Here is a 27,677-nt window from a genome sequence, read left to right on the forward strand (position 1 = left end):
TGGAGACATTGTGTGTTAAAATACCCTTCTTAATATTTAAAATATGCTCTAAAATCCGTACTTTTAGAGGCCTTGAGGTACGTCCTATGTATTGGAGACCACAAGGACACTCTAAAAGGTAGATGACAAAGTCAGTTTTACAATTGATGTACCCCTCAATTTTAAAAATTTCACTAGTAGTGTGAGATTTAAAATTGAATTTGTCCTTGTGTTTATGCGTGCATGCTTTGCATGCATAACAACCATAGAAACCTTTTGGTTTATCTAGCCATGTACTGGGTTCTTCATTTTTTTTCTTCAGGAAGGTGGTCGGTGCTAATTTGCTCTTAAGATTTGGAGCTTTTTTAAAAATGACAACAGGTTTGTCAGGTATATGATCTTTTAAAATCACATCATTTTGAAGGATATGCCAATGTTTACGTATTATATTTTTGATCTGTGATGCTTCTCTATTGTACTGAGTAAGAAAAGCCATATTAAAATTGACATTTTTGCTTGTATTCTTATCTTTTTTACTTAATATTTCTTTGCGGTCTACAGTGAATTCAAGGAAAGGAGATATAACTCAAACACTATCGATAAAGCTGTCACTAGAGCAGACACTGTAGACCGCAAAGAAATATTAAGTAAAAAAGATAAGAATACAAGCAAAAATGTCAATTTTAATATGGCTTTTCTTACTCAGTACAATAGAGAAGCATCACAGATCAAAAATATAATACGTAAACATTGGCATATCCTTCAAAATGATGTGATTTTAAAAGATCATATACCTGACAAACCTGTTGTCATTTTTAAAAAAGCTCCAAATCTTAAGAGCAAATTAGCACCGACCACCTTCCTGAAGAAAAAAAAAATGAAGAACCCAGTACATGGCTAGATAAACCAAAAGGTTTCTATGGTTGTTATGCATGCAAAGCATGCACGCATAAACACAAGGACAAATTCAATTTTAAATCTCACACTACTAGTGAAATTTTTAAAATTGAGGGGTACATCAATTGTAAAACTGACTTTGTCATCTACCTTTTAGAGTGTCCTTGTGGTCTCCAATACATAGGACGTACCTCAAGGCCTCTAAAAGTACGGATTTTAGAGCATATTTTAAATATTAAGAAGGGTATTTTAACACACAATGTCTCCAAACATTTTTATATGTGTCATCAATCAAATCCCAATTTTGCAACTTTTAAAGGTATTGAACATGTCCCAGTACATTGGAGGGGGGGCAATAGATTAAACACTTTAGCAAAAAGGGAAACCTTTTGGATTCATAAGTTACAGACCCTCAGTCCAAAGGGTCTGAATGTTGACATAGACATTGGTGCCTTCTTAATCTAATAGTTTGCACACACGTTCTTAATTAATATCATCGTTCTTAAAATATTGCCTTTTATGATATTGTTCTTACATAATATGTGTTTTTAACTACAATATGGTGTTTTTATTATGGTAATTTTAATATCAAAGTTCTTAATATAATTTTATTAAGAGAATGTGATATTTGTATTTCAATAATATTATAGAAAGTATTTGCTTCTAATTTTGTTTATCTTCCTCATCCATTTTAGAACTCCGTCACTCATTGCGTCGTTTTCTATATATTTTTCATATATCTTTTTATATACTCCTTTTTACATCATCTTTTGTTTTAAATATTTTAAATATTATGAATTAAAATCTTATTGTTTTATCTGTTGTAATAGAAATTGTATTAATTGTATTGGAGAATATGAACTTTTTATATTGCTTGCACTGTTTAAAATAACTGACACACACCGTCATTACCAATGATATGTAATATTGCAATCTGCTGATAGGACCCCCTAATTAGCTCTATGTCAATTTATGATGGACTATATATATAAGGGAGGACCTATGGGGTTAACCTATTCGATTCCTGAAGAAGCCACAGCGAAACGCGTTGAATCGATCCGCTGTGGGAGGTGATTGTGCTGAGGAAACCGGGAGACAACTGCTGGCAAACCAGTAGGAGACGGACACACCAGGCAGCCTCTTCCGCCCTGACTTACGACACCACAGGACGTGACGAAGGTACCAGTGACGTATGCGGAAGGGCTCCTCCGCTCCAGGAACAACCGGCGTTCTCCATTCACAGCTGTCCTCTCCCACGAACCAAATTTTATTACAAAATGTGAGTGTATTATACATATGATTATCGATTGCTGCCAATACAATTTTAGACTATACTACTCTATTGTGTGTTCTCTCTTTCACTTTTACATACCCCTGGGAGGATAACTGAACCACCATAATACAAGCTTCCAGTATCAGCATACCACTCTGAGAGATTTCCATTAAAGGGCTCCCATCAGAGAGAGAAGGGTCTCTGATACGCTTATATTTGATAGTGCAATCTGTGAGTACCACTACTACAGAGAACATTTTATTATATATTTATATCATTACCATCTGCACTATTGTATTTATTTTTCTTTTTCATAATCCTGAGTCACCAAGCGCTCCGCTCCAATTTGAAAATCTACACAAGAACCATCTGGACCTGAACAGTCCATCCTAAGGGTGTAGAGCTGCTTTTTTATTCATTGTATTTGCACTTTAATAATTATATAATTTTTCATACACTGGTGAAGGTCACTAAACACAATTTTGTGCACAGATTATTAATTATACATCACTGTCACGTATATTATATAGTTATTTAATTATTCACTTTGAGAAGCGCCCGGTTTTTATTTTTTTCTTGTACATAACTGATAGGGGTTGACTTCACCCTGTCACATACCTCCCCTGTTTGTGTGTGGCTAGTGTCCCACACGGCTGAAGCCCGACCCTCCACTCCTTCTCTTGACAAAAAATCAGCATTTCCATGGTCTTTTCCAGGTCTATGCTGAATATCAAAAGAGAAGGGTTGGAGGGCCATATACCACCTGGTCAACCTTGGATTTGTGTCCTTCATGGTGTTTAACCACTTCAAGGGCGCATGGTCAGTGACCAGGGTGAAGTGTACTCCGGCGACATAATGTCTCAAGGCCTCAATTGCCCATTTTACAGCGAGGCACTCCTTCTCAATAACGAAATACCTCACTTCCCTTGGGAACAGCTTCCGGCTGATGAACAGTATGGGGTGTTCAACACCATCAAATTGCTGAGACAGCACTGCTCCCTGTCCTACCTCTGAGGCATCCGTCTGGATGATGAAGGGCTCTTTAAAATCTGGGCTCCGAAGAGCGGGGCCCTCTGACAGGCACTTTTTTAGCATGTCAAAGGCGTCTTGGCACTCCCAAGACCATTTAACTTGGGTCGGGGCACTCTTTTTTGTCAGATCTGTTAGGGGTGCAGATATTTCTGAAAAATTGGGGATAAACCGCCGGTAATACCCTGCTAACCCCAAAAGGGAGTGGACCTGTGTCTTTGTCTGTGGGGTGGGGACTTCCTTTATGGCGGCCACCTTGCTAGCTAGTGGCCTTACTATCCCTCCCCCAACGGCATAGCCCAAGTACTTTGTAGTGGATTTACCCAGGGCACATTTTTTTGGATTTGCAGTGAGCCCTGCTTCTCTTAAGGACGTTAGGACTGCCCTTAACCTTTTTATATGAGACTGCCAGTGTCTGCTATAGATGACAATGTCATCCAAGTAGGCCGCGGCATATGCCCTATGGGGTCGTAGTACCTTGTCCATTAACCTTTGGAATGTGGCTGGAGCCCCATTAACCCAAATGGCATAGTGACGAATTGGTATAACCCGAGAGGGGTGGCGAAGGCAGTTTTGCATTTGGATTCTTCCGCTAGAGGTATCTGCCAATATCCTTTCGTGAGATCTAGGGTAGAGATATACTCTGCTTTTCCAAGCAAGTCAAGCAATTCATCCACCCTAGGCATTGGATATGCATCAAATCTGGATACAGCATTTACCTTTCGCAGATCCACGCAAAACCTCACCTTCCCATCTGGTTTAGGGACCAACACGATAGGGCTACACCATTCGCTGTGGGACTCCTCGATCACGCCCAATTCCAACATGTCTATTATCTCCCTCTCTACCAGGTCTTTTCGGCCCTCTGGCAATCTATAGGGATGGGACCGTACTTTTACGCCAGGTTCTGTCTCAATCCTATGGGACACTAAATTAGTCTGCCCTGGCAGCTCCGAAAAAACATCTGGGAACTGGTCACATAATTCTAGTAGGTCTGACCTTTGTTCCGTTGTTAACTGCCCTCCCATGGGAATCTGATGGTCATTGTACGTACTACCCTTTGGAAGCTGCGGACCCAAATCCGTCTCTCCTTCCCGAGGGTGGATGAACAGCGATCTCATCGTTTTCCTGGGTTTCAGGAGGTTCACGTGGTAGATTTGTTTACCCTTCCTGGACCCTGGTTGAGAGATCTCATAGTTCACCTCCCAGGTGCGGCGGAGAACTTGGAAAGGACCCTGCCACTTCGCAAGGAGTTTACTCTCTGATGTCGGTAGTAGTAGCATCACTTGGTCCCCAGGTTGGAAGACCCTCAAGCGAGCATTTTGGTTGTACTGCCTCTCTTGACGTTCTTGGGCAGATTTGAGGTTTTCCTTAGCAAACCGACCTATCATGTCTAGGCGGTTTCTAAGGTCTATGACATACTGAAGGGTATTCTTGGAGGGGGAAGGCTCTTCCTCCCAGGATTCCTTCAGTAGGTCGAGAATACCCTGAGGTTGGCGTCCATATAGGAGCTCAAACGGGGAGAAGCCTGTGGATGATTGGGGAACTTCTCGTACCGCAAACAACAGGAAAGGGAGAAGTTCATCCCAAGCTCGCTTTTCCGTGTCCACAAACTTCCTAAGCATGGTTTTTAAAGTACGGTTAAACCTCTCTACCAATCCATCAGTCTGAGGATGGTAGACTGATGTCTGGACGGATTTTACCTCCAATAACTTTAGGACATCCTGCATTAACTTTGCCATGAAATTTGTTCCCTGGTCAGTTAACATTACTTGGGGAAGTCCTACCCTAGAGAACAGTTCTAACAGCCTGTGAGCAACCTGTTTAGTAGTGGCTGATCTCAGAGGAAAGGCCTCAGGATATCTGGTGGCATAATCTACCACAACGAGTATAAATTTATGTCCCTTCGCAGAGGGTTCTAAAGGTCCGACCAGATCTACCCCAATTCTCTCGAATGGGATGGCTACCAAGGGCAGAGGGACCAAGGGAGCCGGCTTCTGTCCTTTTTGGCTAGTTAACTGGCATTCAGGACATGTCTCACATAGTTTCATGATGTCACCATGCATGCCTGGCCAGTAAAACCGGGACGAGATGCGGTCCGTGGTTTTATCTCTGCCCAAATGACCACCCCATGGGAGAGTATGGGCTAGGGTGAACACCGTTTTAATCAACCCTTTAGGGACTAGCATCTGTTGAATGACCTCCCCTGTTTGTGTAACCTTATTCACATGATATAGAATGTCATTCAACAGTTCAAAATGTGGAAACACTTTTACACCCTGTTCATCCATTATCTTGTTGTTGACCTGTACCACCTTCTCATATTGTCTAGCCAGAGCTGGGTCCTCCCTCTGCCTCTGACGGAAGTCAGGAAGATCCAGGTCTGGCAAAATTCCCGTATCTATCTGTTCCCCACCCTGGTCATCCCCGGCCATGACCTGCAGTCCTTTGGGCTGACTAATGTTACCAAGAGTCCCAGCCTTTCTTAACCAGTCCTCTTTTTCCACACGTCTCTGTTTACATGTCTTTGGGACATGGTGTCTACGGGGAAAAATCTCTGGGGAAAAAGGGAACAAGTCTCCGGGCTTCTCCGGTACCAGAGAAGTAGGCTCCGTAGGAGTAGGGGCCAACAATGTTTCGAGGTAGGGCCAGTCTCGGCCAAGTAGAACAGGAGCAGGTAGCCAGGGAGCAACTCCCACTAGTAGGCTAGCCTCTTGATCCTGGATACGCAGTAGAACGTTCGCCGTCGGGTATCTCTTTGTATCCCCATGGATACACTCGATATTCCAAGGAGAGTCATAAGAAAGTCTATTGCTTGGAATTAGGCCCTCTAGGATCAAGGTTTTTCCAGAGCCCGAGTCCAGCATGGCGTTTACTTTTGTCCCCTCCAGAGATGCTGGGACTAACCACGGATTGTGGTCCCCTCGGAGACAAGCTGTGGCAGTGGTTCTGCCATATGAACAGTCCATCTCATCATCTCCTGAATCCGCAACCTCAGTCGTCAGCGGAAGCTCTCGACAGGGCTCGGTGTTTGAACCTCTCCGCTGTTGGATGGGGTCCTTCCTTCTGGTTGGTGGGGTTATCCTCTCCACCGGGTGGGTGACAGGAGTCCAGGTTCTCGGGGAATACTGTGGGTGGCGGCCTCCCTTGAGTGATCCAGTGGCCTCGGACCCAGGATGGGCGTCTCTGCGGGAGTTTGTACCAGGAACCCTCCGAGATGGGAAAGGGTCTTCCGATCGGGTTGACTGGATCTCCCGAGCTGGCGGGTTGTAGACCCCTCGATTGTCTGCTCTCCTGCCTCTAGCATCACCGGAAGCAACTGGTGTTTGCACCGGCCGTTCCAAGCTATCCTGTTGGGTGTCGTTGCCCAGGAAGTTTTCCACCAAGCGGACCGCTGAATCCAGGGAAAATGCAGCGTGTCTTTTTACCCAGGAGCGGGAGGAGGGGGGCAGTATCTGTATGAAGTGCTCGAGCACAAACTGTTCAAGGATCTCTGCCTTGTCATGTTTTTCCGGTTGTATCCACATGGTACATAAGTCTACTAAGCGGTGGGCTACGACCCGGGGTCTGTCCCTGTTTGTATATTTGACTGTCTGGAACCGCCGTCGGTAGGTCTCTGGAGTGAGGCCTAGGCGATCCAGAATAGCAGCCTTTAGTTGCTGATAGTCCATGGCCTCGTCTGCTGGAAGAGCCTGGTAGGCTGCCTGAGCTTCCCCTATGAGGAGTGGAGCCAGAGTCGTTACCCAGCGATCAACTGTCCAGCCGTGGGCCGTGGCTACCCTTTCAAAAGTGAGGAGAAATGCCTCTGGGTCTTCGTTTGGCTTCATTTTATGCAGCATCACCGGTGGGTTATTTGGAATCCCTGGTCTGCCTGGGGCTGGGCCTTCGGTCAGCAATTGAAGTAGCTTTTCCTTTCGCCGGGCCTGTCGCTCATCTTGCTGGGCCTGTCGCTCAGATTGCTGGGCCTGTTGCTCAGCTTGTTTCTCTGCTAGCTGGAGCTGTTGCTCAAGGAACTGAGAAAAAATTGTCTCCATTTTTTTTTCCCCGTCTGTGTGTGTGTGTGGCCCTTCAGATACAGGGCCCGTCCAACATCCCACTTCTGACACCACCTGTAGCAGGACGGCCTGTAGCCGAGGTCAGGGAACAGTCCACACGTGTAGTTTCAGGATAAATGAAAACGTTCAGTGGCTTTATTTCTCCACAGCAACATAACATGCGGGTACACTGTCCCTTTAAGCAAATAAATCCTGCTCCACGTTGGGAGAAAACTGACTAACACAGCAGTCCTAGCTAGCAGGCTGGCTAAACCATACCCAAACCGTAAGAGTCTTTTTAAGCAGTCATGCAAACAAATGAAAGAAATCTTACTTTGGCTGCAGTAAGTAGTGTGCTGTATCCTTCTGGCTAGCAGCACATCTATCCATGTGCTCTCATCTGAGACAGGCAGCTACTGCTGGTAACAAGATCCTTATCTACCTTGCTGGCTCTCAGGTGTCAGCTTACATCATGATTAGCTAGCTTCCACCTGAGTTAACCCTTATGAGTGCTGGATGAAGCACTCAGACATATGTTTCCCAGGCATAACTGATAGGGGTTGACTTCACCCTGTCACAGGCACAAACAAAGCTAATGGAAGGTGCGGGAGGACTCTGGCTGTACAAGCATTTGCTGATCACACAGTAACATCACACAAAAGGGAGCAGCGAGAGGAAATCAAACCTCTCCCAAGCCCCTACCTTAAAACATTTTTTTTTAATACTTATAGGCGTCAGCTTTGGGTAAAAAAATGATATTACATAGATTTGATCCCTTAAAGTGTCACTGGAATTAGTTCACTTTAGTCCTAGGCAGGCTTTCCCCTTTAAATTAAACTTCAAACAAGTCATGATTACAGTACTGCATTCACTTCATCGTGCATAGACTCATAAAATTGTGATTGAAATTATTTGAACTCAACCAATTTGCTTGTACAAAGAGGACCGATAATGGTTTCCAAAAATTCATCAGTAATTGTGTTTTCAATGCAAACCATAAAATATATAAGACTCCAGCAGACAGTGTTTGGCATACACATAGTTATACAAAATATAGTATCACTTCAAGTTTGTAATAACAATTTGAAAGCTATGGTATATGGGTTGATTAGGTAGGTGGCTAACTAATCTTATCTTCCACCTACAATTTCTCTGCAACGAACAAGAAAAAACATTTGCGACACCCACTGATGTTTTATTTCCTCTACTCTTGTTCGATTTTCTTTTTATGTTTACAATGTACGGCTTCTAGCTGAACCCTCATACGGAGAGATTCGATTCTTTGTTAGCTAACAGATGTTGCTCATGGATAGGAAATGCTAAATGGTTACAGGGTGCTAGTTACTTAATGATTTATTTTTCCCATTGTAGTTTTAATTTCCTCCTTCACTCCCCACTCTTTTTTGTTAGTACAGATGTTTTTCTCTTGGCAAAGCCCAGCTTTGTGGTTCTGCGCCTTCTGGTGTGGACCTGGGAACATCCTCCTAACTTGGTGGTGTTGGTGTTCTGTTGGGTGCACATGGTGGATGACCTTGTTATTCTTAAAGTGGATGGACCTGATCCGTCATCAGGTGTTGTGTTTCTGTTCTCGTCATCTGCTTGGTCTTGAGCTACCTTTTCTTTCGTACCCTTCCCAATGATTGAGCCGGGGCAAGACATCACAGTCACTATATGTTTTTTTTCCAGCAAATCTGCAATACAAAAACACCTAGTGATATTACCATTGCGTATGTTGTAGTAGTCAAGAATTCGGTTTAAGTCCTCCCAGATGTTCTCAGTAGTGGCCAATCCCCTTGTAATATAAACACACTACTGCATAGATCCTATCTATTAAAAAACCTCACTCATTTAAATGTGTGGGTGGTTCCTGGCTGCAGAGCTATGGGTAAGTGCAATAGATATCCTGAAAAAAGGCATGAGAAAGAAAATAGTTACATTTTGGGTAGAGGGTTCTGCTGAGTTATATCTTCAGGTATACGAGTTGTTAGTGTAATACAGATTCAAACTTGCAAATGCCAGATAACATGACTGCTACTCCCATGTTTTGAAATTGTTATTTTCTCCCCTGCCTACACGATTAATTAAGTAATAATCCCTGAAGAACAGGGCATTACTGGCCAATAATGCCCAGGCTGGAAGAGTTGAAGGCCCGAGGTGAAGCCGAGGGACTTTAACCCAACCAGGGCATTATTGGCCAGTAATGCCCTGTTCTGAGGGAATTATTACTATTATAGGCTAAATGTATTATTATTTCATAAATAATAGACACTTTTGTATAGTTAAATAGATTTTTTTATTAAAATAAAATGGTAAATACATGAAACCACCTCTATATACACTTACACTGCAGATATCTATATCCACACACTGCCGCCCCCTCTGTGTACACACACACACAGCAGCTCACACACAAACTGCTGCTACACACACACACACACACACACACACACACAACAGCACACCACACACAACACAGTGCCTCTACACACACACACTGGAGCTCTAGACACACAACACAGCACCTCCTCTACACTCACTACACAGCACCTCTACACACACAGCAGCAGCTCTACACACATAGCAGCTCTACACACACACAAACTCTGCTGCTGCACACACGCTACACCCATAAACACTGCTACTGACACACACACACACACACACACACACACACACACACACTGGAGTTCTATACATACACACACACACACACACACACACACACACTCACTCACTCACACACTCACACACACTAGCTCTATACACACACACACACACACACACACACTAGCTCTATACACACACACACACCACACACACACACACACACACACACACACACACACACACACACACACACACACACACACACACACACACACACACACTAGCTCTATACACACACACACACACACACACACACACACACATCAGCTCTACACTCACACAAACTGCTGATACACAAACAACAGCACAACACACACACACACACACACTGCAGCCACAATAAAAAATGCAGCCACTTACTAAACTTTTCACTCTTCCCCCCCCCCACCTCTACACCCCCCCACAGCACAACACAGCACCTCTACACCCCCCACACACACACTGCACCTCTATACACAACACACTTTGCAAGCTGCTGAAATTAAGGGCATTATCCAATCAGAGAGCAGGGTTTTCAATAATGCCCTAAATTTTACTGCTTTAGCCATAGGGCATTATCCAATCAGTAATCCCCGGAATTGTAGCAGCTTGCAAAGTGCAGTTTTCAATGTGTTTATTTCCAGCCAATCAGCTTTCAGAACAGCTGAGACAAGGCAGGGTATTGGTTAGAATGAAGTAACAGCTCTGAGACAGTGCAGGGGATTGGTCAGGAAGTATCAGCCACGGGTTGACTCCTCCCCCTCCCGAGCTGACTGAGATTTTCTGAGCAGATTCAGTTGAATTGGGGGGGAGTTTGCAAAGAAGTAAGTGTCTGTCTGCAGTTTCTTTGTGGCTGCAGTTTGTGTGTGAGTGTGTCAGTGGCAGTATGTGTGTGCTGTGCTGTTGTGTTGTATATCTGTGTAGAGGTGCTGTGTGTGTGTGTATAGAGCTCCAGTGTGTGTGTGTCAGTGTCAGCAGCAGTGTTTATGGGTGTAGCATGTGTGTGTGGCAGCAGTTTGTGTGTGTGTGTGTGTGTAGATGTGCTGTGTATAGAGGTGCAGTGTTGTGTGTGTATGTTGTGTGTGTAGAGGTGCTGTGTTGTGTATAGAGGTGCAGTGTTGTGTCTGTGGGGTGTGTGTAGAGGTGCTGTGTTGTGCTGTGTTGTGTGTAGAGGTGGGGGGGGGGAGTGCAAAGTTTAGTAAGTGGCTGCATTTTTTATTGTGGCTGCAGTGTGTGTGTGTGTGTGTGTGTGTGTGTGTGTGTGTGTGTGTGTGTGTGTGTGTGTGTGTGTGTGTGTGTCAGTAGCAGCGTTTATGGGTGTAGCATGTGTGTGTAGCAGCAGAGTTTGTGTGTATGTAGAGCTGTTGTGTATGTGTAGAGCTGCTGTGTTGTGTACGTGTAGAGCTGCTGTGTTGTGTACGTGTAGAGCTGCTGTGTTGTGTGTGTGTGTGTAGAGGTGGTGTGTGTGTGTGTGTGTGTGTGTGTGTGTGTGTGTGTGTGTGTGTGTGTGTGTGTGTGTAGGTACTGTGTTGTGTGTATGTAGGGGTGCTGTGTTCTGTGTGTACAGGTGCTGTGTTTTGAGTGTATAGGAGGTGCTGTGTGTGTGTCAGCAGTTTGTGTGTGTTGAGCTGCTGTGTGTGTGTACACAGAGGGGGCGGCAGTGTGTGGATATAGATATCTGCAGTGTAAGCGTATCAAGAGGTGATTTCATGTATTTACCATTTTATTTTAATAAAAAAAATCTATTTAACTATACAAAAGTGTCTATTATTTATGAAATAAGCCTACATTTAGCCTATAATAGTAATAATCCCCTCAGAACAGGGCATTACTGGCCAATAATGCCCTGGCTGGGTTAAAGTCCCTCGGCTTCGCCTCAGGCCTTCAACTCTTCCAGCCAGGGCATTATTGGCCAGTAATGCCCTGTTCTTCGGAGATTATTACTTAATTAAACACATTGCTTGTAATAACATTTCAGGAAAGGTGGATTCTGTATTGTGCTCTAGTTGAAAAGCTGAACAATAATATTAATTCTATGATAACGGACTGTAACAGAAGGATGAAGTAATTCTAGTAAATTAATATATTTAATAAATAGAGTCATTATATCAATTTAAAAATGAAATCTATATGATGTATAGGTGCGGGGCGGTTTGTATGTGCAACAGCTGGCAAAAGGAACAAATTCACTACTGGAAAAGTCAACTATTTTATGTAAGATTGAAGAATACATTGAGGTTTAAATACAACATTTTAGGAGATTTTTTTTAGTTCCAAGAACCATCCTAAAACAAGTCGGGAATTAATTGAACGCAATATTTTTAATATAGACAAATACAATGACTGTAACAAACTCACTCAAGCTCTTCATCTCTCTTAATTCAGTGAAATTTCACTTATTCTGAGAAAACGCTCAGTCTTAGATACTTGGTTTGTCTGAATGAGATTATTTAGATATTTTATATGTAAATACTAATATAAAAATATTTTGGATGGTCATTCGCCTAAATCTACTTCCTGCTAAAATGTCAATATTCAGGAAATAATTTTAGCTTTGCTGTGGCCACCTAATAGACATAACTGTGCACAGAGAAGAATCCACTTTCCCTCGGGTGGAGCAATTTAAGAAAAATACTTGCCTTTTTCTTCATTTTTCTGTGTAAGAATGAAAAAGCATTCTGCACAGGTCCACTTGCAGCGTGAATTTTTCAGGGCTGAACAGATTAAATGAGTCCCCCTCGATCCACAGCAAAAGCAACGCACAATATGCCACTTGCTACAAGAGATGAAAACAGTAAAGACTGACCTGAATTATTATCACTGTTTACCTGTAGATAGTTGGCAGCTGTTATTATTATTTAAAGGCAGGCTATAAAAAAAAAATATAGGATCAACATGGTAAAAAGTAGTGAAGAGTTGTAAAGCTATGCAAGATTACATTTAAAATAAAATTATAGATACAGTATATCCATATTTCCTTGGTTGGAGTCCACCATCTTTAATTTGTGATGTAATTTATGACACTAGGAGTCAAAACGATATCCTTCCCTCCACTTTCCTTTCTGACTTTGAATCCTGGTTATCCTTTTTTCTTTCTTCTTACTGCCCACTTTGGGGACTTTAACAACCACATTGATTACTCCTCTGATTCCTGGGCATCTCACCTCCTCTCCCTTCCTCCTTTGGTCCCCACCAAGGGACTGCTTCCAGCCCCCCCAAAAGATGGCCACTTCCTTGATCTAGTCTTTACTAAAAACTGTTCTGTTTCAGATTTCTCAATATCTCCTTTCCCGCTCACTGGCCATATTCCCGCTCACTGGCCATAACCTCGTCTCATTTTCCCTCTGTCACATTCCTAACACTCAACCTACAGCCACTTCTTGCTATACTTGAAACCTGTGTTCCATTAACTTTCAGTTCTTGGAATGCAGCCTAAAATCCTAGATTTCTTTACTACAGCCTTCCATTGACCCAAACAGCCTGGTCACAACTAACAACTCTGTTCTTGCCTTCTCACTTGACGAGTATGCTCCACCTATATACCAACACTCATGGCTCTCCAACCCACATGCACTCTTGCACTCATTCCACTGACCACTGCTGGAGGAAGCCACACACAGACATATTTCATTTACTACAAATTAATTCGGTCCTGCTTTAACTCTGCTCTTTTTCATGCCAAACAGAGCTACTTCACCTCTCTAATAAACAAGCACAAATCTAACTCATGCCACCTCTTCTCTGTCTTTGACACCTTTTTTTGACCTCCCACTAAATCATGCTCCACTTGTTCAGTTACACCCCAAGACTTTGCTGATTATTCAATGGGCAAGGCGGAAGCTATCCACAGAGTAATCCGCTGTCCCTTCCACACTCTTCCTTCCTAATCCAACTTTTTCTGCCTCAGCTTCTCTTATCCTCATCCTGCTGCTCTCATCTTCATCCTCCGATATAGGCAACCTCTATCCCAGTCCTGAAATCTCACTTCTATCCTTTTCCCCACCCTCAATGATGTGTATAACTCCTCGTGCTTTGACAACACTTTCATGTGTTTCATAAGTTACAATAAGGAAGATGATCCAGGCACTTGGACATGCAACAAGTAATTTATTACAGCTAAGAAACCAACTTTGACTGCCACACAGTCTTTATCAAGGTGAGGGCCCTGGATCATCTTCCTTATTGTGTCCATTTATGGGACCTGCAGGACATTCCCATATTCCGTGAGCACCGGTAGCTGATTTATGTTTTGTAACAGTAAGATCTGTGCCAGTTAAATCTCTATTGATTTTTCATAAGTTACAAAACAGCCACTTCAAGTAATAATATTTGTAGTTATTATATATTATTCATGGCTGTCAGATGTCTAATAATGTTATAAACAAAGCTGGATTCATGGACCGACAAACCAGGCTCCTGTCAGCTGGGATGGGGTCACCAAAATGTATTAATTAGGCAGAAAGAAGAGCCTGTCTGTCTATCTAGCACTCTGTACAGTATGTACAATGGCAAGAAAAAGTTTTTGAACCATTTAGGATTTTCACATACTTCAGACCTAAAATGTTATAAGATCTTAATCTAAGTCCTAATAATAGATAAAGATAACGTGATCAAACAAATGACATAAAAACATGGTACCTTTGCAAATGTATTTATGCACAAATGATTCATCATTATATATCCATGTGTGAAAAAGTATGTGAAACTTTAAATTCAGTACCCGGTGACACCCCCTTGAGCAGCAATGGCTTCAACTAAGTGTTTCCTGTAACTGCTGGTCAGTCACTCACATCAGTTTTGAGGAATTTTGGCTCATTCCTCCTTACAGAACTGCTTCAACTCGGTGACATTTGACGGCTTCCTTGCATGAACAGTGCAATTCAGGTCTTGCCACAACATTTTGATCACTTTGACTAGGCTATTCTAAAACATGGAATTTCTTCTTCTGCAGACATTCTTTTGTAGATCTGCTTGTATTTTTAGGATCAGTCTTGCTGCATGATTCACTTTTGCTTAAGCTTCAGCTCACAGACGGAGGACCTGACATTCTCCTCTACAATCTTCTGATATAATGCAGAATTCATGGTTGTGTCAATGATGACATTCTTGTTTAGTTTCTTTTTGATAGTTGAGACATGAACACGTATATTAGCCAAGGTGAGAGTGGCCTGAAAATACAGTACTTTGGATGATACTGTACTCTGGGTTCTTTGTGACTTCCCAGATGATTTCCCAGTTTATTCTTGGAGAAAGTTTGGTCGGACAACCACTCCTGGGTAGAGTGATGGTCATTTTGAACTTTCTCCATTTGTAGACTGGGAAAAGGGAGACCAAAAAGCGCACCAGCACAAACGGAGCAGGAAGAAACCAGGACAAAAAAATGATTAAAAGGGCACTTTAATGTGGCAAAAGACCCATCCAATGCATTTCGAACGTCGCAGCGTTCTTTTTCAAGGATAAAACACAATGTGATAACATCCATTATATACCCTCTTACCTGTGGGCCATTTCGCGCCAAAAATCAGACCCTGATGACGTCATAACAGAGCGACTCAGTGCCGATCTAAGGGCAAAAGGAAGTACCAAAGGCAGTGTGGCCATTTTGGATGTGGGCAAACATAGGAACACAATAACAAAGCTTTATTGACCATTCCAGCAGAACAAAATACATTGCTGCTAACTGGACAAGCATAATTAAACGAAATAAAGCTATATTAAACTAAACTAATGTTTAATAAAGGGTACTATTATATCAAGGAAAAACATGAACAAGGTGGATTAAAAAACTAGCTGTGTTGCAACTAAGTTATATACAAAAAAAAGTTGAAAATAAAAACCTCTAGACATGATTAATCAGTAGTGACAACTCTGTAGGAGAGAGAGCAGTTCCTGAAATATTTATAACATTAGATATATCATTCAAAACTTCTTCCTTTTGGAGGCGGACCTGTAGCCCCCTCCTCCTCCCCCCCCTCTTCCCTCTTCTGATTCTCTTGTGTCCTTTTGAAATAAAGGGAAAGATTTTGGTTGTTGCTGTTGCTGTCTCTGTTGATTAACATTTTGATAAGAAAAAGCATCCTGGGACTGGTCCTGACCAGAATCAGACCTAGGTGGTTGACCCGAAAAGGTGCGTCCACCCCTCCCTCGCCCCCTAGATGGAGCTCCACGACCACGATGATCATCATTCTCAAATGTATTGACAAAAGATACAGAATGAGAGGTAGAGGCAGTTTCTGCATCTGAAACATCAGATTCGCCACTCTGATAATCCACATTCTTAGATTTTAAAATGGACTTATTGGGAGTAGATTTAAACTGAATGAATGATTTATCTTTGTTATTTGATCTTTCCTGAATAGAATTTATCCTCTGCCAATGGTAAACCTGGTTCTTTTCATAGTCATATCTGTCCCGATCATATTTACTTTGTTTTTTAGACATAATACCACATTCCACATTTTTTACCGTTTTGGAGAAAATAACATCAAATTCCTTAAAGCCCTTTAAACCTTTGAAACTGTATAGGTTTTTTTGCAGTTCTGTGATTTGAATATCAAGCTGATCTTTCTCCTTTATTTTCTGAAACACTATTAACTCCATCAAACGAAAAGAGCAGTCATTGAGGGCTGTCACCCATCTATTTTCAAAATCCACATCCGGAAAACCAAAGGAGGGGGCTTTTTTAACCCTTAGTCCTCTTGGGATCCTTTTACATTTAGCATAGTTCTCCAGGCTTATAATGTCCCACCATAAGCGGTTCTTATGAATCAATAAACTTTCCAATTTTTGAAAGTGGATTTTGAGATCAGAGATTTATCTAATAACATGTGGTTGTGGCAAGAGGTATGTGGGGAGGACGACTAGAGCCCTTAAGGTCAGGATGTTAGAGCATTTAAGGCTCATAAAATTGAGAGACACTAATCATCCAGTCTCAAAACATTTCACTGAATGTGCTCAGGGAGGAATTAATAATTTTTCCTTTTTGGGGATTGAATCAGTTATTTCTAAATCTAGAGGAGGTGATCATATCAACCTTCTGGACCGTAGGGAGGCGTATTGGATCTTCACTCTCCAAACGCGCTTCCCTATGGGCTTGAACATTGACTGGCAACTAACACATTTTTTGTAAACATTTTTGTGATAGACGTATTATGGTGTAATTAGTTGGTAATACAGATTAAATAAGACAATTGTCATTATATTGGACATTATATTCTTATCATTATAACCTTTGAACCTATGCCTTATCATGCAAATATTATGCTAATATGTAAGCTTAAATTGTTCTTTGATGTATCTTGTGGATAATACTTCATATTTTATAATGGATGTATTTCCCTGGTTCCTATGATTTAGGTACACAATCTGTGTTATGCAGTATGTATGTGTAATATGTCTTTAAATGTACTTTTCTTGCACATTTTTTAAATCATGTCTAGAGGTTTTTATTTTCAACTTTTTTTTGTATATAACTTAGTTGCAACACAGCTAGTTTTTTAATCCACCTTGTTCATGTTTTTCCTTGATATAATAGTACCCTTTATTAAGCATTAGTTTAGTTTAATATAGCTTTATTTCGTTTAATTATGCTTGTCCAGTTAGCAGCAATGTATTTTGTTCTGCTGGAATGGTCAATAAAGCTTTGTTATTGTGTTCCTATGTTTGCCCACATCCAAAATGGCCACACTGCCTTTGGTACTTCCTTTTGCCCTTAGATCGGCACTGAGTCGCTCTGTTATGACGTCATCAGGGTCTGATTTTTGGCGCGAAATGGCCCACAGGTAAGAGGGTATATAATGGATGTTATCACATTGTGTTTTATCCTTGAAAAAGAACGCTGCGACGTTCGAAATGCATTGGATGGGTCTTTTGCCACATTAAAGTGCCCTTTTAATCATTTTTTTGTCCTGGTTTCTTCCTGCTCCGTTTGTGCTGGTGCGCTTTTTGGTCTCCCTTTTCCCTGTATTGCATTGAGTAGCTGCACAGCCTGCCTGCCTGCCCTACCAGGATGTGAGTATTTGCATATTTTTCAGGGGAACCTGCCAATGAGACTGATGGTGAGTGGGTTGCACCACACACCACCTGTCTTCAGGAGGATAGTACCCATTATATGATACAATAGGTACTATATCAATTGTTAGTACCCTGGTACAGTGGTCTGGCTTATTATCATTTTGAGATATACCTGCATTTGAGCGCTTCAGCTATTTTCCATTTGTAGACTACCTGTCTGACAGTGGATTTATGGAGTCCCAAATACTTAGAAATGGTTTTGTGGGGCACATGCGCAGCACGATCTGAGATGCCCCCATCTGCATTAGTCCTGAATAGAGCCCATAGAGTGCTTAGGCCGAGACCACAAGCTGAAGAAAAAGCAAGAGATATGAGGTTCCACTACTTCCCTTCCCCCCTCACCTCTCTCCCCGTCCTTCTCCTTTCCTCCCTCCCCTTCTTTTCCCTGTATTCATTTTGGTGTATAAGAACCATACAGTATGTCCTCACGATATCTAACATTATGCATTTATATTCTATTTATTTTATTGTACTTTGGACCAGATGATGGATTAGAGATGTAACATACATCAATATACTACTTGATAAAGGTTTCCCACAGCTTAATGTACATCAAAGCATGAATTTAAATTTCTTTGTATATAAATGAATAATAATGTTCTGGTCTTGTATAAATCCTGTAGGTTACATGATTTATACAGGTAACTTATGAGGGTCAAAACCATTATATATGGAACAGTTGTGACTTTTGAGACATTAGTCACAACTGTTATTGATCCGCTTATAATTATATGTGGACAATGTATGTTTAAATATTATGATAAATTAATTCAGATATTGAATATGATACATTTCTGTATGCTTTGGTTCCATTGACTATCATTATCTGTACTAATTGTGATGACTGTGGGATTTTTCTTTATCTTTTTCTCTATATGTTTTGCTGCCATGGGTACACAACAGGTTAATTATTCAAATGCAATCAGTACTCTGTCTAATTGTTGATTCAGGTGGTATACACCACCTAACAAGCAAGTGCGAGGTATAAATATCACCCTCCTACTGCAGACGTCATACTCCTTGAGAAAGGGCAGTTCGTGCCCAAAACTAGTGGGAGGAGGTCATTCCTTTTTTGTTCGTCCTGAGTATCCGTTTTATGTAGCCCAATAAAGTTTTTCGTTTTTCATTTTTCACTGGTGAGTCTCAGTCTATAGGAGTGGCTGCTGCTTCGATCTTCTACTTTTTCTATTGTGCTTCCGGATCGTGCCTGCGCCGCGGAGTCTCGCTTACCACCGTCCAGGTGCAACGCGACGCCAGGAGAGAGAGTGAGGACAAACAGGATGGTATTTATTGTGAGTATATTGCAACTCCATACCGATCCACTTTAATGGTTTATTGCAGCTGTACACATATGCATATACATGTCTGCTACCGGTAATCCCTCCAACTCTCTCTCCTTCTCTGGCCTTATCTCCGCTATCTCCATTTAATCATTATACCAGGTTTTGTTTTAGCTAACCAGGAGTGTATACCTTTGAGCCTTCCAGACAGTTTTTCCTATTTTCCTATTTTCACTACTTTAAAACTAAAGAAACGATCCTAGCTCTGGCAAGAAAAAAAAAAGAGGGACTTAAATGGGGAGATGTGTCGATAGACTTATACAATGACCTATATCCATCAACCCTGATGAGAAGGTTAGCCCTGAAGCATATAATAAAAATATTACGAGATAACAAAATATGATATAAGTGGGGATTCACGTTCTGTCTCATGGCCACTTGGAATGGAACACAAGCACTCATGAGACCCAGAAAAGGGTGCACACTTCCTGGGCAGTCTGGGGTGAAAAATACGAGAGCCCACGGCTCCAGAGAGAAGGAGACCGCCTCCTGCTAAACCCATGTGGAAAGAAGTAGGAAGGAGACTCCCGCCGGACAGAGAAAAGCCAAGAGAGACTTAGAAATCCTAAGACTTTGTAAAGTCTAAGATGAAGGAAAGGTGAGAAGAAAAGTCAAAGAAAAGAACCTCACCAAGAACCCAAGGCCTAGAAGGACTTCCAAGGGAGACAGAGGTGATCAACAAAACAAAACAGACAAGCAATGTCAAATTGTTTGAACTCTGCTAGAATAGCGGGTAGTCTGAATGTAAGATACATCAGCTCAATAGATAGCAACCGCAGAACAGTATAAAACAAGGGGACACTTTGCAGAAGCCCGCAGACAGGTTTATAATCTAAGTAGAGGAGTTAATAGGTTATGCAACTAGAAATAAAGTAGTAAAGTTATAAATCCGAGCGTAAAGAAAGAACAGCGTAAGGAAAATACAATGTTGATTCCTAATGTGCTATTACTAAAAGCGAGTAACCTAACTTAGTTAAAATGCGTAATAGCTATATGTTAGAGCAAATAGTAACAAAAAAAGGATTACGTTAACGCAATATCTGTGTATGGTTTTACCTGTTGAATTTTGTTTGTTCAAATTGTGTTTGTTCAAATAAAATGTAAAAAAAATAAAAACTATTGGAGGTACATAGTACAATAATCCAGAAGAGCAACTATTCTTCCGGGTGAGGAGATGCAAAAAAAAAAAAAAAACAACAAATAAATTCAGGGCGCGTCCGCTGCCCAAACCCGCCATACAGTCCAAACACTCAGCGTTATTAGTGTGGGATTAGCACTGCTGTGCTTCCTCAAAGAACAAAGTGTCACGAGAAGTGAACAAATGAATCCAGGTTATGTTAGACACCTGGATTATTCCTTTTATGTCAATTTAAAACCTTATAATGTTTAAGTATTTTTTGTGTGACATGTGTAAAAATATATACCGGATTGCTGCTCATATAAAAACAGGAAACAAACCTATACGAGAAGATGATTAAAAAATAGATAAATAAACATAAAGTTGAGATTAATATATCACAATAAAGGATATACAGTATGCTGCACACCAGTAAAATATGAAAAGACATGATATCCCATAACACCAAGGGCCTAAATAACCTAGCCAAGAGAAGGATAGCAATTGCTGAATATAAAAGGCTATTAGGGGACATAATATTCCTCCAGGTGACACATTTTACAACTAGCTCTACACCAACATATTGGGACAAACACTATCCCTAGTTATTCACAGCATCCGCTGACAAAAAAAAAAGGGAGGGGTGGCCATATTATTAGCAAAGAACTCTCTCTTTAAGGTGGATAAGATAACAAAAGATCCAGAAGGATGATATTTAATACTCACGGGTAGCATAGAAGATGTACAGATAACTCTGGTAAATACCTACACTCCAAATGAAAATAAAAGACTGTTTTGAATAATAGGTAAGAAGACCTTAGGTCGTATAATGCTAGCAGGAGACTTCAATATAACTCTAAATGAAAAACAGGATGGAGCTAAACCTGCCCTAAACACACCAATGCCTCATAGGAAAGGGAAAGAAAAGTGTTAAAAGAAGGACTTGGGGAATTTGATTTTAGAGATGCCTGGAGGGAAATTAATCTGCAGAAGAGAGATTTTTCCTTCTACTCAGCACCTCATTATATATGATACCAGATTATATATTTGTGAATTCCTTTCTAATTCCAAAAGTACTAAAAGCTATAATGGACCCAATAACCTGGTCAGATCATGCCCCTGTAAAAATGTAAATTGAAAATATACACATTAAACCAGGTAAAGGTACATGGAGACTGAATGAGTCACTACTAAAAATCCCAGAGGTCCAATCAGAAATCATTTGGGAAGCAAACACATATTTCCAAACCATTGAAGGTAGTGTGGCATCACCCTTTACACTGTGGGAAGTCCATAAGGCCGTGATACGTGGCAAGTTTATAACCATCGCAACAGATAGAAAAAAAGAGACACAGAAACAAACAAAGGGCCTCATGCAGTAAGCAGCGGAAAAATGCATTAGCCAGTTTAGCAATTAGCCATGTTTTTGGCGTGTTAAACTGGCTGTATGCTGTAAGGGGCGAATCCCTGGCGAATGAATTAGCCACCACCATTTGATAAAATGGCTAGTAACCGGTGGCGTGACGGCTGCCTGGCGAGAAACTGCCGAGAAGCCGTCCCCTGCCGAGATGTGTTTGCAGCAGAGAGAGATCCGCTGCTCTCTCGGCGCAAATATCGTCACATTAAAAATGATTGTTAAAACCATTTTTTTTCATAGTGTACATGTGCAGGGGGTCTCCGGAGCTGAACCGCATTGGTTTCAGGTCCGGGGACCCCCTGCTTCCCGAGATACAGGCCCCTTTATGAGGTGCCGATATCCCTCTGCATTTAAAGGTCCCGATCACGTGACCGCGGAATGTAAACAAAGCAGAGGGATACCGGCACCCCATAAAGGGGCCTGTATCTCGGGAAGCAGGGGGTCCCCGGACCTAAAACCAAAGCGGTTCAGCTCCGGAGACCCTCTGTACATCTACACTATGAATAAAACACACATATCAATAAAGACTCGTTCCTTACCTTTGCGGCTATCTGCTATGGTAGCGAAGCAGCATGAATATTTTTTTAATAATACTGTACAGTGAGCAGGGGGTCCCCTGAGCTGAACCGCATTGCTTTGTGGACCAGGGACCCCCTGCTTCCCGAGTTACAGGCCCCGGTATGTGTGATCGGATGGGCAGTGTCGCCGCCATGTTTATAGCGTCCCATACGCTACGTGCCCGCAATAAACATGGCATCGATACTGTAACCGATGCCCCAAACCGGGGCCTATAACTGGGGAAGCAGGGCACAATATTATTAAAATACATAAATGCTGCTTCATTACCATAGCGGATAGCCGCTAAGGAAATGAAGGGGTTAACGCATAATAGTATACTTATTGGGGACAATTGCCCCCAATAAACATAGCAATACACAACATACAATACAGTAATGGGCCACATTACTATTATCCACAAATGGATAATAGTGCAGTTGTCCATTTAAAATACATACAGAACAATAAATACATTAAAAACATATAGCACTCACCCATGTCCGGCAGCCACGATGAAGGCCATCCTCATCTTCATCCTGCCCATGCCCCATCCGCTTCTGCAAAACAGAAACACGAATAAAAACATCCAATGTAATGTCCCCTAACCCCTTAATCACCATAGCGGTTATTAACCGCTACAGTCATTAAGGGGTTAACCCACCATCACCCACATACCGTCCCCCACTACCCCCCCACCCCCTGAGGCCTAACCACCCTCACCCACTACCCACAAGGGAGTCCTACCACATACCCTTGGGGCCAATACCCCCTCCCCCCACCCCACCACATACAGTACAATAATGTGCCAAATAACTATTATCCACATAGGGATAATACATTATTTGGCCATTATTAAACACATTAACTAGCATAGTAAAATAAAGAAAATTCTACTAACCTCTTCAATAAGAAGGCCCCGTCGCCAGCATCATCCTTGTGGTCCGTTGCCAAAATAATACATAGCCAATACATTGCAATGCCATTCACATCTCAGTGAATCCCTTAATCACCTTATCGGGTAGTAACCGCAAAGGTAATTAAGGGGTTAAGCCATCCTGGCAATGCCAATACCACTAATCCTTAACATCCTCAATGAAATCAAAAGCAATTTCCTAAACAAATCTAATGTAATCATCCAATCTAAAGCATCAAATGCCAATCCAAAGCCTCAAATGCCACTTAAAACATTGCATTTACATAGTATACATGCTGCATAAAATGTAAGCTACATGTAGACGCTGCAAATCAATGTTAACAATACAATATTCCAAATAAAATAGCATTACATCAAAAGAAGTATACAATGTAATCCAATAAAGTCACCATCAATCAATTAACATACATGAATTACATCCCAAAACAATTAAAATAGCATCCATACCAATTACACAATTAACTATAGCAACCGTTACAGAGAACAAGTTACCATCATACAAAATAGGACACCAACAATTACAATATACTAAAGCAAGCCTCACCATGACCTAAAGTACAGCATCGAAGCCCAAAAATTACATCTATCTAATTATAAAATACATTTAACACACATATATGCATAGCAGCATAGCCAATATCATTTACAATAGTGCAAAGAAAGCTTTTAGAACACTATCATTTATTACCCTGTATGTATATATCTCTCTAGACATACATACATACATACAGTGGCAAGAAATGATGTGCAATAAAAAAAAATTACACATGAAAAAAGCAACAAAACACACAGTTACAGTAAATACATTTCTTTATTTAACTTACCATTACTTGACCCACTCACCGACTCCCGTTGATCAGCTTACTCACGAACCAATCCACGAACAAGAACCCATAAAATAATAAACCAGAACATAATAAACATTAAAATAATAAAACACGACAATCCAGGGGTCTTCTACTTGTAATCCATCTTCATCTGTATTCTTCTACCTTCTTCCGGGATCTTCTTCCCGTCTGCTGCCACGCCCTGGTCTTCTTTCTTCTCCGGAGGTCCTTCCTTGGTTCTAGTACCATGTGACAGGCTTTCAATGACGTCATATCCGTTCTTCCCCAAGCCTCTGTCACATGGTCTACTAGAGCCAATCAGAGATGGGATGGAGTTCCCATGCTCTGATTGGCTGCTGTACCATGTGAGGCCGGCCATGTTTCTTTTAATGACGTCACCTTAAAGGCAATTCAAGCAAAGCCATTCTGATTGGCTGTGCTTTCATTGCCTTTAAGTGACGTCATCATTTTTTTTTTCATCGGCCAAAACACATGGTTTTCATGGCCCAATCAGGGCCGTGGGAACCATGATGAAAATGTGACGTCATGGCCTTTAAAAGCCTATGTCGTCTCATTTTGAAGCAAGACGCCGAGGAGGAAGGACCTCCGGAGAAGAAAGAAGACCAGGGCGTGGCAGCAGATGGGAAGAAGACACCGGAAGAAGGTAGAAGAATACAGATGAAGATGGATTACAAGTAGAAGACCCCTGGATTGTCGTGTTTTATTATTTTAATGTTTATTATTTTCTGCTTTATTATTTTATGGGTTCCTGTTCGTGGATTGGTTCGTGAGTAAGCTGATCAACGGGAGTCGGTGAGTGAGTCAAGTAATGGTAAGTTAAATAAAGAAATGTATTTAATGTAACTGTGTGTTTTGTTGCTTTTTTCATGTGTAATTTTTTTTTATTGCACATCATTTCTTGCCACTGTATGTATGTATGTATGTCTAGAGAGATATATACATACAGGGTAATAAATGATAGTGTTCTAAAAGCTTTCTTTGCACTATTGTAAATGATATTGGCTATGCTGCTATGCATAGATGTGTGTTAAATATATTTTATAATTAGATAGATGTAATTTTTGGGCTTCGATGCTGTACTTTAGGTCATGGTGAGGCTTGCTTTAGTATATTGTAATTGTTGGTGTCCTATTTTGTATGATGGTAACTTGTTCTATGTAAGGGTTGCTATAGTTAATTGTGTAATTGGTATGGATGCTATTTTAATTGTTTTGGGATGTAATTCATGTATGTTAATTGATTGATGGTGAATTTATTGGATTACATTGTATAGTTCTTTTGATGTAATGCTATTTTATTTGGAATATTGTATTGTTAACATTGATTTGCAGCGTCTACATGCAGCTTACATTTTATGCAGCATGTATACTATGTAAATGCAATGTTTTAAGTGGCATTTGAGGCTTTGGATTGGCATTTGATGCTTTAGATTGGATGATTACATTAGATTTGTTTAGGAAATTGCATTTTATTTCATTGAGGATGTTATGGATCAGTGGTATTGGCATTGCCAGGATGGCTTAACCCCTTAATTACCTTTGCAGTTACTACCCGATAAGGTGATTAAGGGGTTCATTGAGATGTGAATGGCATTGCAATGTATTGGCTATGTATTATTTTGGCAACGGACCACAAGGATGATGCTGGCGACGGGGCCTTCTTATTGAAGACGTTAGTAGAATTTTCTTTATTTTACTATGCTAGTTAATGTGTTTAATAATGGCCAAATAATGTATTATCCCTATGTGGATAATAGTTATTTGGCACATTATTGTACTGTATGTGGTGGGGTGGGGGAAGGGGGTATTGGCCCCAAGGGTATGTGGTAGGACTCCCTTGTGGGTAGTGGGTGAGGGTGGTTAGCTCTCAGGGGGTGGGGGGGGGGGGTAGTGGGGGACGGTATGTGGGTGATGGTGGGTTAACCCCTTAATGACTGTATCGGTTAATAACCGCTATGGTGATTAAGGGGTTAGGGGACATTACATTGGATGTTTTAATTCTTGTGTCTGTTTTGCAGAAGCAGATGGGGCATTAGCAGGATGAAGATGAGGATGGCCTTCATCGTGGCTGCCGGACATGGGTGAGTGCTACATGTATTTAATGTATTTATTGTTCTGTATGTATTTTAAATGGACACATGCACTATTATCCATTTGTGGATAATAGTCATTGTGCCCATTACTATACTGTATTTTAGGGGGGTATAGGTGTTGTTGGTGTAATATATATATATATATATATATATATATATATATATATATATATATATATATATATATATATTTATTTATTTATATATATATATATATATATATATATATATATATATATATATATATATTTCTTTAGTTAGTGTGGGGCTGTTGTGTGTGTTTTCTTTTTATTGTGGGTAGCGGGGGTGGGTGAAGGGGGTATTAGCCCCAACGGTGGTTTGTTTAGGGCTTGCGGGTAGGTAGCGGGGGGCCTTAACCCCTTCATGACCGTAGCGGTATTAACTGCTACGGTCTTGAAGGGGTTAAGCGCACCCGCAACCCCCCGCAAGCCCTAAACAAACAACAAGGGCCAAATACCCCCTTCACCCACCCCCGCTACCCACAATAAACCTGGCACGGATGTTTAACCCCTTCATTGCCTTAGCGGTTAGCCGCTAAGGTAATGAAGTGGCCTTTAAATGCATTTTTCCTGCCCCGGATGCATTCCGGGGGGGTCCGGTGCTGGTATTAATGGTATCAGCTCCGGAGACCACCGGCATCAATCCCAGCCAGGAAAAAGGCCTGAATTTTTTCTAAGTGCGATCCGCCACTCATCAGCAGCCTCTCACCATCATCTTGCCAATTTTTCTTGCGTGGCTGATTCGCCAGTAAAACGCCATTCTAGAGTGGCGAATAGCTCCGCTAAGCTACTCGCCACTACTAGAATACAGCGTGGCGGAAAATGTTTCATTTTTATGCGGAAAGTGCCTTCTCGCCTCGCCACTGGCGGGAAAATTAAAACCACCTACAAAACTGGCGGATTTTTTTATTCTGGCCACTTTCTCGCCCCTTACTGAATAGGGATAGGCATTTTTGGCGGGAAAGTGGCGAGAATTGCCTTTCCGCTTCTTACTGCATGAGGCCCTATGTCTACAAGAGAAAAAAAAAAAACTACACGAACCACACAAAGTACAGTAAGTTATATTATAGGCTAAAGCAGTAAAATTCCGGGCAATATTGAAAACCCTGCTCTCTGATTGGTTAAAATTCCGGGCATTATCCAATCAGTAATCCCCGGAATTGTAGCAGCTTGCAAAGTGCAGTTTTCAGTGTGTTTATTTCCAGCCAATCAGCTTGCAGAACAGCTGAGACAGGGCAGGGGATTGGTTAGAATGAAGTAACTGCTCTGAGACAGGGCAGGGGATTGGTCATGATGTATCAGCCACGGGTTGACTCCTCCCCCTCTCGAGCTGACTGAGATTTTCTGAGCAGATTCAGTTGAATTGGGGGGGAGTTTGCAAAGAAGTAAGTGGCTGTCTGCAGTTTCTTTGTGGCTGCAG

At 41.5% G+C, this 27,677-nt stretch overlaps 1 protein-coding gene across 1 annotated transcript in view; it reads right to left on the minus strand.

Annotated features, from left to right (window-relative positions):
* Positions 1–8,598: 8,598 nt before the first annotated feature.
* The window catches only part of LOC142492359 (E3 ubiquitin-protein ligase PHF7-like), a 125,919-nt gene continuing 106,840 nt past the window's right edge, over positions 8,599–27,677 (minus strand). The window contains exons 9-10 of the mRNA XM_075595006.1: positions 12,498–12,634; positions 8,599–8,903 (exon numbers count right to left, since the gene is read on the minus strand). Coding sequence (XP_075451121.1) covers positions 8,599–8,903; positions 12,498–12,634 — 442 coding nt within the window. The remainder of the gene's footprint in view (positions 8,904–12,497; positions 12,635–27,677) is intronic.

The sequence above is a fragment of the Ascaphus truei genome, chromosome 4, assembly GCF_040206685.1.
Source record: "Ascaphus truei isolate aAscTru1 chromosome 4, aAscTru1.hap1, whole genome shotgun sequence".
NCBI classification, from domain to species: Eukaryota; Metazoa; Chordata; class Amphibia; order Anura; family Ascaphidae; genus Ascaphus; species Ascaphus truei.